Source organism: Muntiacus reevesi, chromosome 4, assembly GCF_963930625.1.
Source record: "Muntiacus reevesi chromosome 4, mMunRee1.1, whole genome shotgun sequence".
Classification (NCBI taxonomy): domain Eukaryota; kingdom Metazoa; phylum Chordata; class Mammalia; order Artiodactyla; family Cervidae; genus Muntiacus; species Muntiacus reevesi.
In genome coordinates this window covers 50,405,633-50,419,977 of record NC_089252.1, presented here as the reverse complement: position 1 = coordinate 50,419,977, position 14,345 = coordinate 50,405,633, and the positions used below count along the sequence as shown (strand labels likewise).

Genomic DNA, 14,345 nt, shown 5'->3' with positions numbered 1-14,345 from the left:
TCATCCATATATTTTAAATAAGTTAAGGAAGCTATTTTCTTGTATTCATTTTTAGTTTTTCAACAAGAGAACTTAACCAATTCTCACAGGAACAGGGCAAAGTAATAAAATATCATAAAGTTTAATCTGAATGGTTTGATTTTAAATCTTGTGAGGCAAGGTCTTGAACTGCTGACAATTTTAAATGAATTATGTATCGGTCAGTCAGTTCAGTCGCTCAGTCATGTCCGACTCTGCGATTCCATGGACTAGAGCACGCCAGGCCTCCCTGTCCATCACCAACTCAGAGAGCTTACTCAAACTCATGTCCTTTGAGTCGGTGATGCCATCCAACCATCTCATCCTCTGTCGTCCCCTTCTCCTCCTGCCTTCAATCTTTCCCAGCATCAGGGTCTTTTCAAGTAAGTCTGTTCTTCGCATAGGTGGCCAAAGTATTGGAGCTTCCGCTTCAGCATCAGTCCTTCCAATGAACATTCAGGACTGATTTCCTTTTGGATGGACTGGTTGGACCTCCTTGCTGTCCAAGGGACTCTCAAGAGTCTTCTCCAACACCACAGTTCAAAAGCATCAATTCTTCGGTGCTCAGCTTTCTTTATAGTCCAATTCTTGCATCCATACAAGACTACTAGAAAAGCCATAGCTTTGACTAGATGGACCTTTGTTGACAAAGTAATGTCTCTGCCTTTTAATATGCTGTCTAGGTTGGTCATATACAAAATAATGTATACCATTCTTGAAAATAATTCGTCAGATTTTAAGATATCTCTAAAATTTTGAAAAATGGCTTCTGTTAACCAAATGTAGCTATATATGAGGTAAATCTGTGAAACACTGCTTTCCTAGAAATTGTGAAATGACATTTTGACTAACATAGATCTCTGTAAGTTTCCATCAATTAGACTTATTTCACCTACACTTGATTTTCTTTGATCTTTGAGTCTTCTGGGTTAATTTAACTCACTTAATTGTAGTCAAACACTTAGGCTACCATATTTGCTGATTTGCTTTTTGTATATGTCTCAAAGTCAGATAGAGAAAAATATAATAGATTCCGAAGGGCAGCAACCTATAATCTATTCAGTTTTCTCATTACATGTGGTGGTCTCATAGCAAATCCATCATCATTGTTTGAAAAATACTTAAAGCAAATATCTTTTAGGTGGCAGTCCTTCCTTTTTATTTTAATTGAAAGAATACAAATCATTGTCCAAAAGAAAATATAGAATCAAAATACTTAAATAATAATGCTGTTAGTAAAAACCACTTTCAAATATGGAGTTTATAAATGTTATATCACAGAAGGACAAAGTCCTAAACCAGAGACCATTTGCAATTTCTTTCATTTTCAAATAATACAGAGGCATATTCTATGAAAAAGATAAACCAGGAAAGATATCTTACTAAGTAGAAGACTGAATTATAAATCACTTTTGGAACATGGTGTATAAAAGCATGCTTATTAGATTAAGATTCAACAAGCTTTAAATAAGTTTTATAACTGTCTTTGTGTCTCTTCAAGATTTAACAATTTTCAACTCCCCAGGTCATCTAATCCAGTCTTTTCAAATACAATCATTACAGTTTAATGGGTATCTTAATTTTTCTCTCCCATTTCCCAATCAACACTAATGATGTCTCAAAATATATTTTCTTATAGTTTTAGGGAATTGTTGATGAGAGGTGCTTTTGAGAGGCAAATGCATTATCTATTGGTTACGTAGAGAGAAAGGATCCTAATGCAGCTTTTAAGGAAGAACACTTTGCTCTAAGAAGTGCCACACCAAGTGTTCAGTAAGAATGAGGAAAGGCATGTCAGGGTCTATACGACCAAACAAGCCAGGAAGGGAAAGGTTTGGTAGTCAGACCAGAACACACTTGAGAAACTACTTGAATCAGCGTCTCATATTTAGGCGAGAACTTTTTGGAATGATATTAAAAATAAGAGAAGAAAAGTGGTCTCATCTTATTGCCATTCTTCATCTCTCCCTTTGTCTTTAATTACATAATGCATTACCTATAGTTCAAGAAATTTTTGGCAAGTAACAAATAAATACATGTAATGTGAATAATACTAAAGAATATTTCTCAACAGGGACTAAATGTGTCCTAATAAGTACTTTTTTTATTAAAGAAAATAGTGACTCTCTGAAATTAAAAACAGATGGCAAAGTATTATAATTTTATGCTTTGAATTTTTAATTTCTCCTGTCACCTAGCATGAATATCATGTACTCTGTCAGAAAATTCTAACAAATAATTAATAACAAATTCTAATAAATAATTTAGTTTTATTTAAAAACTGAAACTTTTTTGTATTCTGGAACACAGCTTTCAGTTCCATATCCTTGTATGGGAGAGATGCACATTTCAGAATGACAATTAAGGATGTCCAGGAAAGAGACCATATGCTACTGCTCTTCCACTGCTGAAGACTCTGCTTCCCTGTGCAGGAGATGACTTCATCTCTCCACAGATGCCCTCTTTGGTCTACTCCATCAGGAATGTCCTTCCTCCTTATTACCTGACAGTCCAACACAGAGAAGCTTACTTTACTATAAGGAACGACTCACGTGATGGGCAGAAATAAATATACATTTCAGACATCTTCTGAGGTTTCTCTAGTGTGCAGGTATCATAATGCGAAATCTGGAGAAGGGAGAGTCCTCTGTGGTCAGAGAATGAAGTTCAAGGTTCTTCCAATTAACATTCGAAAGAAAGAGTCAGATCTACCACATGTATGTACAATGTTGTACAATGCATGTACAAAAAAAAAAGGCAATGATAATTTAATCCCTTTTAAGTTATAAGTATCCTTTTATTTAACCAATGATTACAGATTGAGTTTCCTGTACTTCTCTGACTGGTGGCCAAAACAAAAATAGAAAAACCTTACGCTCTAGTAGAAAATGCTTCTATCTTTATAAAGACTGAGTATGCGAAAATGATGCTGTTAACGACTGACTAAGGGACAATTTGCAACTCTCATAGACCACTGAGAGTTTCCTCAGCTTCAGGGCAACAAGGAAGCCTTTCTGTCTGTCAGACATTACATTCTGATGAACAGAGGCCTTACATTTTGAAGCAGCTTTGGAAACGGAAAATCTTAAATCAAAGAGCATTTTATCTTTAGTGTAGATGTGGTCCACTGTGACTTCAAATCTCTTATGATGAGTAATTTATTTACCTTAGACCATCTGTCATGTGACACATATATAAGGTTCATGCCTACGCAATATCAATTGTTGATAAAGATAGGCAACATCAGTGTCTGAATCATTTAAAACACACTTAAGACATCTGAAACTTAGTTTCCTATAAGACCATGGGTTTCCCTCATGGCTTAGATGGTAAAGAATCTGCCTGCAGTGTGGGAGACCTGGGTTCGATCCCTGGGTTGGGAAGATCCCCTGGAGGAGGGCATGGCAGTCCACTGCAGTATCCTTGCCTGGAGAATCCCCACGGACAGTGGAGTCTGGTGGGCTACAGTCCATGGGGTTGCAAAGGGTGGGACACGACTGGGCGACTAAGCATAGCACAAGGCAGCAAAAAATCGAGTTGTCTATTAACTGAACACGACATACTTGGGGTAGATAATCTTAAACATTCAAATCAGGATATCAGAAATAACCCTTATGGACTACTGGGACATATAACATATCTTGAATTTGTTCTTACTCTTAAACATCTCATGGATGAGTTCAGGGCAATTAGAGTAAACAGTACCAAATGGGATATGAAGTTCATTAAATAATCCACAGGATGGTGAACAATGTGGGCCTATAAATCCTGAGATAACTCATCTCTCTGCTGCTTAATACATTTGGATGTCTTAAGTTATCTTAAACCCTCTGTGAGATCTATAGTTGGCATACATTGTGAGCATGAAATTAGTTTGGCACTTGTCTATAGATAAAGATGAAACATTTGTGAAACATTTTCTAGCTACATTTCATGCTCCCACAAAATGAATAACTGGTTTCCTTTCAATTGCTCATTTGGAGTGAAATCTGATTTAGACATGAAGTCCTAAAAACCTGGATAGGCGAAGATTGACTCATTTTTCTCTTGCCTTCCTTCCAACTTCTACTCTGTCCTTAAAGAGCTGTCATGTAGGCTTAGGCTGAATGCTTATTTGCATGTTCTTGGCAAACTTTCAGATTAGCTGCTACCAAATCTAGCTTTTGAATAGCTCAATCACCGGAATCCAAAATTCTGTTTATTAGAGTATTTTTCCTAGGAGAACTGAGAAATGGACTATCTAGTTATTCTAAGTCTCTTCTTTAGTTTGTTGAAGCAAATTGGTAAAAATGTCAACCCAGATATGTCTTTCTAATGTGTCAGTTGCTTGCCATAATGTTTTGTTAAGGTTTCAGACAGATATAGGTATAGTGTGGTAAGGGATTTAAAAACCAAGTATCCTTTTTTAAAGGCTTCCATGGTGGCTCAGATGGTAAGGATCTGTGTGCCAAGCAGTAGACATGAGTTTGATCCCTGGGTCAGAAAGATCTCCTGCAGAAGGAAATGGAAACCCATTCCAGTATTCTTGCCTGAGAAATTCCATGGACAGAGGAGTCTGGTGGACTGCAGTCCATGGAGTAGTAAAGAGTTGGACATGACTTAGCAACAATAACACATATCATACCTTAAATACAAATCTCTAAATATCAACTATGGAACATCTGAATTATTTTCAATTGCTAAATAATAGAGGCTCTTAAAATCATTTATCCACCAAAAAAAAAATAATATTGTGCTCTAAAACAGAAAGAAATTATATGAAGATCATTATGAGGTAGTCACTATTCTTAGGCCTTTTATTTTTCTGTACAAACATACAACTATCCTTAAATTGAGCAGTGATTTTTATACTTGTAAGCATGTAGAGTTCTCTTCTAGTAGTCATGATGCCAGATTTTCTTTCATGCTGCTATTGTGTATCCTTAAAAAAATTAATTTTGTTTGAGATTTTCTGTCTTGCTATACCAAAATTTCTTTTTAATATATAAGGACACTAGTTCCTGAAAGGAAATACTTAAACTTGGTACTAGATAGCATGCATGCAGTTCACACAATAAAATGCTTTTTAATTTTTATCCCTTAAATACAATGGTTAACGTGTTTCATTATATTTTGAATAGAGCCCATACATTTGAAATCAATATGAAATTCCAACCAGAGTGTAATGGAAAAAAAGTCAAGTTAAATATGTCTACTTTGTGCTGATGACAGAAAATGTAATAACATAATAGATATTTCCTTGCATTCTGGCTTTCAGCATTAAAAGGTAACTTTTAATTAATTATCTTTTATCTTATTTGTTCCAGTTTCCAATTTTTTTCAATTATTTATGAAAGAACTGACATGCGTCCTAAGTCACTTCAGTTGTGTCCAACTCTTTGCAACCCTATGGACTGTAGCTCGCTAGACTCCTCTGTACATAGGATTCTCCAGACAAGGATACTGGAGTGGGTTGCCATGCCCTCTTCCAGGGGATCTTCCCAACTCAGGGATCAAACCTGCATCTCTTGCATTGGCAGGCAGAATCTTTATCACCAGCGCCAACTGGGAAACTCCACATCACTATATAAGATATACAGCAAGATGATTTATTTACATTTATTGTGAAATGATTATCATAATAGCTTTAGTTAATAACCATTATCTTGTATAAATACAATAAAAAGGAAAAATTTTCATGATAACTATTGGAATCTACTCTCTTAACAAATTTCCTGTATATTAGACAGCATGTTAACTACAGTTATCATGTGTTTATTACCTCCCTAGTACCTACATCTCTTATAACTGGAAGTTTGTGCCTTATACTTTCCTCCAAATCCTTCCCTCATCACCTCCTACCTTTGATAACCACAAATCTGATCTCTTTTTCTGAGTTTGGTGTTTATCTGTTTAGGTCCCATATATAAGTGACATCATACAGCATCTGTCTTTGTCTCTGATTTATTTCATTTAGCATAACACCTGCAAGGTCCATTCATACTGACACAAATGGTAGGATTTCCATGTTTTTTTGTATGACTAATATTCCATTATATATATATTTCATTACATATATATGTGTGTGTATATATATATATTCCATTATATCCATCAATGGACACTATGTTGTTTCCATGTCTTGGTTGTTGTACATAATACTTCTATGAACATCAGGATGCAGGTATCTTAGAGAGTTAATGTTTTCGTCTTCTTTGAATATATTCCCAGAAGTGGAATTGCTAGATCATATGGTACTTCTATTTGTAATTTTTTGAGGAAACTCCATACTGTTTTCCATAGTGGCTGCACCAATTTACATACCCAAACAGTGCACGAGGGTTCTCTTTTCTCCATAGTCAAGGTAGCATTTGTTGTCTCTTGTCTTTTGGATGACACTCATTCTAACAGGCTTGAGGTGATATCTCATTTTGGTTTTAATTTGCATTTTAACTTCTTTTGAATGTTCACTGTAGTCATGGTGCCAACAGAGATGGTTTAAGGTAATTCCCTAAACAGACTCCAAAACTATTTTATAACCACTCCATAGGAAAAAAAAAAAAGAAAGAAAAGGAAATGACAGGAAATGATTCAAACCTTTCAGAGTCCGGAAGAGGATGGGATCCGAGAGAGGCCCCACTCCTTTGGCATTTCGCGCCTGAATTCGAAAGTAATACATAGTGTCCAGGTTGAGATCCATGATTTGATGGGTAAGCCGGTCACCACTGATTGTTTCCATAATCCAGTCATCAATTGGAATGTTCTTGTCCAAGGTATAAAACAAGATGTAAGCTGCAAAAATAAATGAACAAACTTTGATAACTGTACTGACTACATGCGCTACTTGTTTCCAAACATCCATGTTTCCCAAATACAATTTTCAAGGATTATTATACATCCACAATCTAGAAGCTGCAGTCTCCAGTTTGGCAAGTAATGATTTTTTTTTTGGGGGGGGGGGTATATTGCAAAGATTAGAAAAAGAACTACTTCACTGTACAGAATCTAAAAATGGAATAAACTGTTAAAACTATCTGCCATATTTAAAAATGTGAGGTTTCTGCTGTCTATAAATCCTGGTTATTGGTTTGCTCTAATACACAACCATGAGGAAAAACTTAAAAGATAGATAACAAGTCTGTCATTTTCACTGTATCCAATAAAGAAAATAAGTAATGTTTATTTTGGCTGCTGTTTAAATAATAAAAATACATAGAAAAGTATAAAATGCCCAATATTTTAAAGTGTCATAAAAATAAATGATCATATTTGATTATTGTAATAACTCTGTGAGGTTGGCAGGGATACTGTTGCTCTCTTTTAATAGATGATAAAGCTGAGCAGAACCCAAGTTAACTGATAAAAGGGCTAGGATAAATCCTCTATTACCATACTAAAAACCCAACACTCTTTCCCCTAGCCCATTCCACCTAAGCAAAAATAAACAAATGGAAAGAAGTGTTTTTGGATTATTGTAGGTTACCTAGTTAATATTTCAAACATTAATAAATTCCTCATTTGACAGTACCATTCATTCTCTGTGTTAGGGCATATGTTATTTGAGTAACAGTAGTGTTCTCAATCAGAGAAGGCAAAGGCACCCCACTCCAGTACTCTTGCCTGGAAAATGCCATGGACGGAGGAGCCTGGTAGGCTGCAGTCCATGGGGTCACTAAGAGTCAGACACGACTGAGTGACTTCACTTTCACTTTTAACTTTCATGCATTGGAGAAGGAAATGGCAACCCACTCCAGCGTTCTTGCCTGGAGAATCCCAGGGACGGGGGAGCCTGGTGGGCTTCCGTCTATGGGGTCGCAGAGTCGGACACGACTGAAGTGACTTAGCAGCAGCAGCAGCAGTGTTCTCAATGGTGATAATCTAATATGCACCCAAATGGATCCAGTTATCCCTGTAAACTATTTATACTCTAACATTTTATCTGGCTAACATTTAAGCTAGCTTTTGTTTTAAAGCACCAATTCATCACTTCATATTACAATATGTATCAGATAAGAGTGCAATATAAACTACAGAACATCTCATCACAGGTGCCGTTGCTAACATGAATCTGGTCAGCCCCTCTTTCTGTTAAAATTCTGCAATGGTATCTGCATTAGATAGACCATCCACTTTTTCTCTAGGTCTGAGCTTATGGAATGAATACCATTTCTTCATAAGTAGCACTTTTAAAGCCACCTGTCTCCATCACACAGGGAGCTGAGCTGGGTGCTCCGTGACGACCTAGAGAGGGGGGGTGGGGGAGGCTGGAGGGAGGCCCAGGAGGGAGAGGATATATGTACGCGTGTAACGGGTCCATTCTGTTGTACATCAGAGACCAACACAGCAACATAAAGCAGCTACACTACGATCAAAAAGAAAGCTCTCAAAAAAATAGAAGCAGTTGTCCTCCTTTGATTCCCCTAGTCCTTCCTTTTGAGTTCCACCTGTCCCATTTTGACCGGGGACCTTCATACCCAATTCTTTCAGAGGTCATGTCAGAAGGTTCTCTAACTCAGATTCACTTCCCTGCCAAAGCAAGCACACACACTACTCACGTCTCAGCACAACGCTTGCTCCAGGAAGACAGATTTCCATGCTGTGCTCAATCCTACTTCCCTCTTACCCTCTTATTCCTCACACCACTTCACCTTTGCTTTCCTTCCCCATCCAATTTCTACCCATCCATCAAGGTCCAGTTTAAGCTACATCTAACATATGAAACCTTCCTCTATAGGGAGCTCTCCTTTCTGTAAACTCTGCAATCCATTCCAATCCATAGAAGAATACTCATATGATTGTGTATCATTTTCACTTAATCCTATAGTGATTTACAGAATTATATCTCGGGTTAGGGGATGTGTTCTAGACAGTGAACTGGATACGTCTTCCTGGTGATTCCTTAGGATTAAGCAATGCCACAAACCACCCCTTCTGGAAGTCCATTTCTCTTAAAATCTTGTCAGTGCTGAAAGCTTAGATCTGTTTTACTTTGGCTTTCACTTTTTCTGACTTTGTTGTTTCTCAAATCTGCCTCATCATGAGAATTACCTGGGGACTAGGTACAAGTTACAAACCCACCGAGTTCAACAAAGGGTATTTTGGTTTAAAAAAAAATTTAATTTAAAATTAAAACTAACAATGTTGTGCTAGTTTCTGCTGTGTGACTGTATGAATCAGTTATGTGTAAACATATATCCCCTCGCTCCTGAGCCTCGCTCCCACTCCTCCAGGTCATCACAGAACGCCGAGCTGAGCTCCCTGTGTTATATACACGCCAGGTTCCCACCAGCTATTTTACACATGGTCGCGTATGTATGTCAATGCTACTCTCTTAATTTGTCCCACTGTCCCTCTCCCTGGCTGAGGGCATTATGATTTGAGAGGTGGCAGACAAGTCTTTGATAACCCCCAATTATGCCCCCCTCCTGGTAGCTATACCTTTGTGAAGTTCTTTCTCTCTGAGTTTAGACGGGACCTAAGGCTTGCTTTTAACCAACAGAATAAAGCAAATGTGACGGACTGTTGCTTCCATGATGATGCTACATGAGTTGTAACTTCTGTCTTGCTAGCAGACTCCCTTGTTGGCTTTGATGAAGTAAGTTGCCAGATGGAGAAGACCACGTGCCAAGGAACTAAAGCTGGGCTCTGATCAACAGCCAGTGAGGAACTGACTCCTGCCAACAACTACATAAGCTTAGATGCCAGTGTTTCCCCAGGTAAGCCTCAAGTGAGATGTCAGCCGAAGCCAATACCTTGATTACCACTTTGTAAGAGACCTTAAAGCAGATTACCTGGCTAAATTGTGATTGGATTCCTGACGGACAGAAACAGTGAGATCACAAGTGTGTGTGCTTTTAAGCTGCTAAATTTGTGGTGAGGTTGTTACACTGCAGTGACGACGAGTATAATCGATTTCTGGTAATCCCAGGAATCTGTACCCCAGGTGATTTCTGCCTTCCAGTATTTAGTTAGGAATCACTGCTTTAGTTGATCGTGTTAATCCAGTAATTTTTGTAATATATTTGTTGAGATGTTGATGCTACAAATATAAATGTCTAAGATGTGGAAAGCTCAGGGGAAGATAAAGGACTTACCAAAAAAAAAAAAGAGTCTGCAAAATTTATAAAGGTTATATGACTCCTCCCTCTGGATGGTATTAAAATTGGAAGACTGCAATTCAAAAGGGATTATAAAATACCATCGGATAAAGGAGTTGTTTCTGACTCATAGGTGTCCATTCATTGAGAACTCAGCCCCTGTGGTCAACATCAACAAAATCTCCTACTACTCTTTAACCCAGAAGAGTCTCCATTTTTGTACCCAAAGAAACCACATCTATTGAAAAGAAGAGCTTGGCACTAGTAATACTTTTCTAGCTTTTATTATGTGCATATCTTATCTCTTCAAAAGAATAAAAACATTCCTTTAGTTCAGGAGCCAAGTCTTATATTACTTCTTATTCTTTGAAAAAACTAATAAAATAGTCTCTGGATAATAGGTATTGAAACTCACTTATTGAATAAAACTCCTTAGCCTCTAAGTATTTAAGTTTTAAATTCATGACATTTAATGAAATTGTTCAAGTTTTCATGGGCTCTTGTAAGTGCATGACGAACTTGAAAGTTTGGATAACTGTGCTCCCATCCCATGTTGGCTACAATTATTCCTGATTTTCTCCATTTACCAAATGAGAATATAAGATTTGCCTTCATCGTAAGTTTTTCTACGTGAAGAGTATTTACTGAAGCATTTTAAAATGACAGTTCCAGGACTTCTCTGGACCTCCCAGTCCAGTGGTTAGGGCATCACGCTCCCACTGCAGGGGGTGTGGGTTAGGTCCCTAGTTGGGGAACTAAGATCCCACATACCACATGGTGTGGCCAAAATAATAATAATAATAAATAAAATGTTTTTTAAAGTGACAGTCCTGACATCACATAAGTAAAGTTAAAAGTGCCACATCAGGTTCTGACCCCAATTTGTATTTAAGCAATTTTCTTAAATTTATTAAAAAACAAAAACAAAACCAGTCATTGGTTGTAAATTTGAATACTGAGATGGAGAACAGGAACAGATTACATTACTCAGAACTCTAAAATCTAGCCTTAGAGAAACCATACAACTTCATTTGGTGAATGAGTTTAGTATGTTTTGAGGCTATAAGTCCACTATTGAAGTCTCACCTTAGAGATTTCCATATAACCACGCAAGTTGGGATACATGGATAGGTTTGTCACTACCTTTCTGTATCTGTATGTTCATTCTTCTGTGTCCAATTCTCTGTCATTCTCCATTCTTTCATTTTATATTTTTTCCACTTCATTTTTATCTCTTATCCACCATACTGACAGAGTATTATATTCTACCACAGGTGGCAAAACCTTTTGGGTTTATTAATTTACCTGGGCATTCTCGCATGGAAACACTGGTTGTCTAAATACACATAAAACAGCATCATACATCTTTCACTTTGACTCTACTTATACAAATAGCTGGGCTTCCCAGACAGCGCAGGTGGTTAAAAAACAAAAACAAAAAATAAAACAACCGCCTGCCAATGCAGGAGACATAGACATGGGTCAGGAAGATCTTCCTGGGTCGGGAAGATCCCCTGGAGGAGGGCATGGCAACCCACTCCAGTATTCTTGCCCAGAAAATCCCTCGGACAGAGGGCCTGGTGGGCTACAGTGCTTAGGGTGCAAAGAGCTGGGCGCGACTGAAGCGACTTAGCACATACTCATGCATACAAATAGGTAGCTGTCATTCCAGAAGCACAGTGTCAGAAAGTATTCACCTCCACCTCTCATCTCTCTTCTGTCCTTTTCCATGCTTCCACTCATGGCTGATTCCTTTCCATGGATCAGGGAGGCTGATAAGAACGAGGAAGACCATGTAGAACTGGCCCCTACCAGCAAGGAGCTCAGCCCAAAGTGGGCTTCTCATCTTTAAAGAACTGATTCTAATAAATATATGTACATAGAGGTAGATATATTAAAAATGAGGACCAACTGCCTAGTTTGTTGTGGTAAAAAATTATGGGTTATGGATTCAGGGAGGCCTGACCTCAAGTAACACTGCTAATATTAACTAGCTTTGTTGCAACCTTGAGCAATTTGCTTTATTCAAGTTATGTCTTAATTAATTATCAGAAAACAAGTTGCTGTGAGATAATGTGCTTTAAAAACTTAAGGTATATGGGTATTTCTATTAAATTACCTTTACATAGTAACTATTTAGTAAATGCTAACCTTTTAGTTATTTATAGTAAGAAGGCTTAAGAAATACCTGGTTTGGAAACTGGCACTACAGAGTCAAGTCAAACAATATATTGAATATCAAATTTGATGATTGTTCCACTCAACAGATGTTTATTAATTACCTATTGAGTGTCAAAGATATTGTTACTGGGGAGAATGAATTGAACAAAATCTGAACCCTGTTCTCCTAGAGCTTTCAGCCTTGTACTATAAGCATTTAGATTTTCTCACATGATAATATGGAAAGGAGATGGACAGGAAGAAGTCAAGATGAGACCAAGTTGCCAGCTTCTGCAGTTGGGTGAATGGTGGAAGCTTCTGAAAAGATGCAAGTAAGAATATTAGATGTGTGATTCCAGTGTGAGTGTCCAGCTTGGTTCACAATCTCAATGAACTAACAATCTATTCCAGAATATAATAGTGCATCACTTGGCCGTTTGTGGTGGGTGTTAGACTAAAAAAAGAAGAATGGTAGAAAGAGGGGTTGGGGAGTAAAATGAGTTTCCAGTATGACAGAGAAGTGCAAATGCACAGTATGAGGTGGGATGTGTATATTTAGAACTCCTTGGATGGAGATACAGATTTCAGAGACATTGAGTGCATGTTCACTGAAGTCCTGGCTATAGCATGGATAACTTTTTTCAGAGAAAGTAACAAAAGGAATGAAAAGATCTGCGTTCTGGGAAATAACACTTCTGGAACAGGCCTGGAAGTGGGAGGAAAAGTGGATAGATGGTTTTACAAAACTCAAGTGAGAAGAGAATTTCAAGGAAGGAATGGGACTAGAGTATCAAATTACACAGAAAAAGAGGGCATAGCCTTAGTCATTAGATGGTATTGATAAGGAAACAACCTCTGAAGCTCTCTTCTATCTATATTGGTGTTTGAGCTTAATGTTGGATGCTGCATTTATTTAGATCAATGTTTCACAAATCTAATTATATATTAAAATCACTCAGAGAGTTTTAAAAAAGTTCCATGCTCAATCCCTCCTCAGATAAATTAAGTCATAAATCAGTTGACTGTCACTGATATGGGCCAGTACTAGTAAGAAGAACAAAGCTTGGTGTAATAGCTAAGAGTAGGAACATGAGTTTTGTATCCTAGCTCTGCTATTTCTTGGTTATTTGCTGCTGCTGAGTCGCTTCAGTCGTGTCTGACTCTGTGCGACCCCATAGACGGCAGCCCACCAGGCTCCCCCATCCCTGGGATTCTCCAGGCAAGAACACTGGAGTGGGTTGCCATTTCCTTCTCCACATTTGACTTCAGGATAATTATTTACTCCAGAAGGCCCTTGACTCTTTATTTCAAAACAGAAGAATAGGGAACATATGACTACTTATAATACAAAAGTGCTGAGGAGAATAAGCTTATACTAAATGTTTAATTCATTTTGAACCATTTTCTTCTGAAAATATCAGTCTAAATTCCCAAGCTGCCAGCTTATGATCAAGGAACTTAGGCACTGGAATAATCTGGATCTCCCTTTTTCAACATTTTTTGTTTCATCTTTTTGAAATATAAATCTGTGCATACATATATACACATATCTGTATGGCTCAGTGGTAAAGAATCTGCCTACAATGCAGGAGACACAGGAGTCATGGGTTTGATCCCTGGGTCAGGAAGATCCCTTGGAGGAGGAGATGACAACCTACTCCACTATCCTTGCTGAAAAACCCGATGGATAGAGGAGCCTGTCAGGCTACCATCCATGGGTCACTGAGTCACACACAGCTGAGCATATGCGTGTGCACACCCCCACACACACGTTTATCATTATCTATACTTACAAATTGATGGCCTGGGACCTGAGCAGAGTACATTAGTGAACACCTGCTCTAGAATGAATTTCAACTGGGAATAATAACCACTAAATTATTTCAGTGCTCACAGGGTATCAGGGACTGTTCTCAGTCCTTTATTGTAACAATTCTACAAAGTGAAGCGAAGTTGCTCAGTCGTGTCTGACTCTTGGCGACCCCATGGACTGTAGCCTAGCAGGTTCCTCCGTCCATGGGATTTTCCAGGCAAGAATACTGGAGTGGGGTGCCATTGCCTTCTCCAGAAGATCTTCCCAACCCAGGGATC

At 37.9% G+C, this 14,345-nt stretch overlaps 1 protein-coding gene across 1 annotated transcript in view; it reads right to left on the bottom strand.

The window, feature by feature from the left end:
• Nucleotides 1–14,345, bottom strand: part of DCC (DCC netrin 1 receptor) — an 828,232-nt gene that overhangs the window by 124,971 nt on the left and 688,916 nt on the right. The window contains exon 22 of the mRNA XM_065934991.1: nucleotides 6,595–6,789. Coding sequence (XP_065791063.1) covers nucleotides 6,595–6,789 — 195 coding nt within the window. The remainder of the gene's footprint in view (nucleotides 1–6,594; nucleotides 6,790–14,345) is intronic.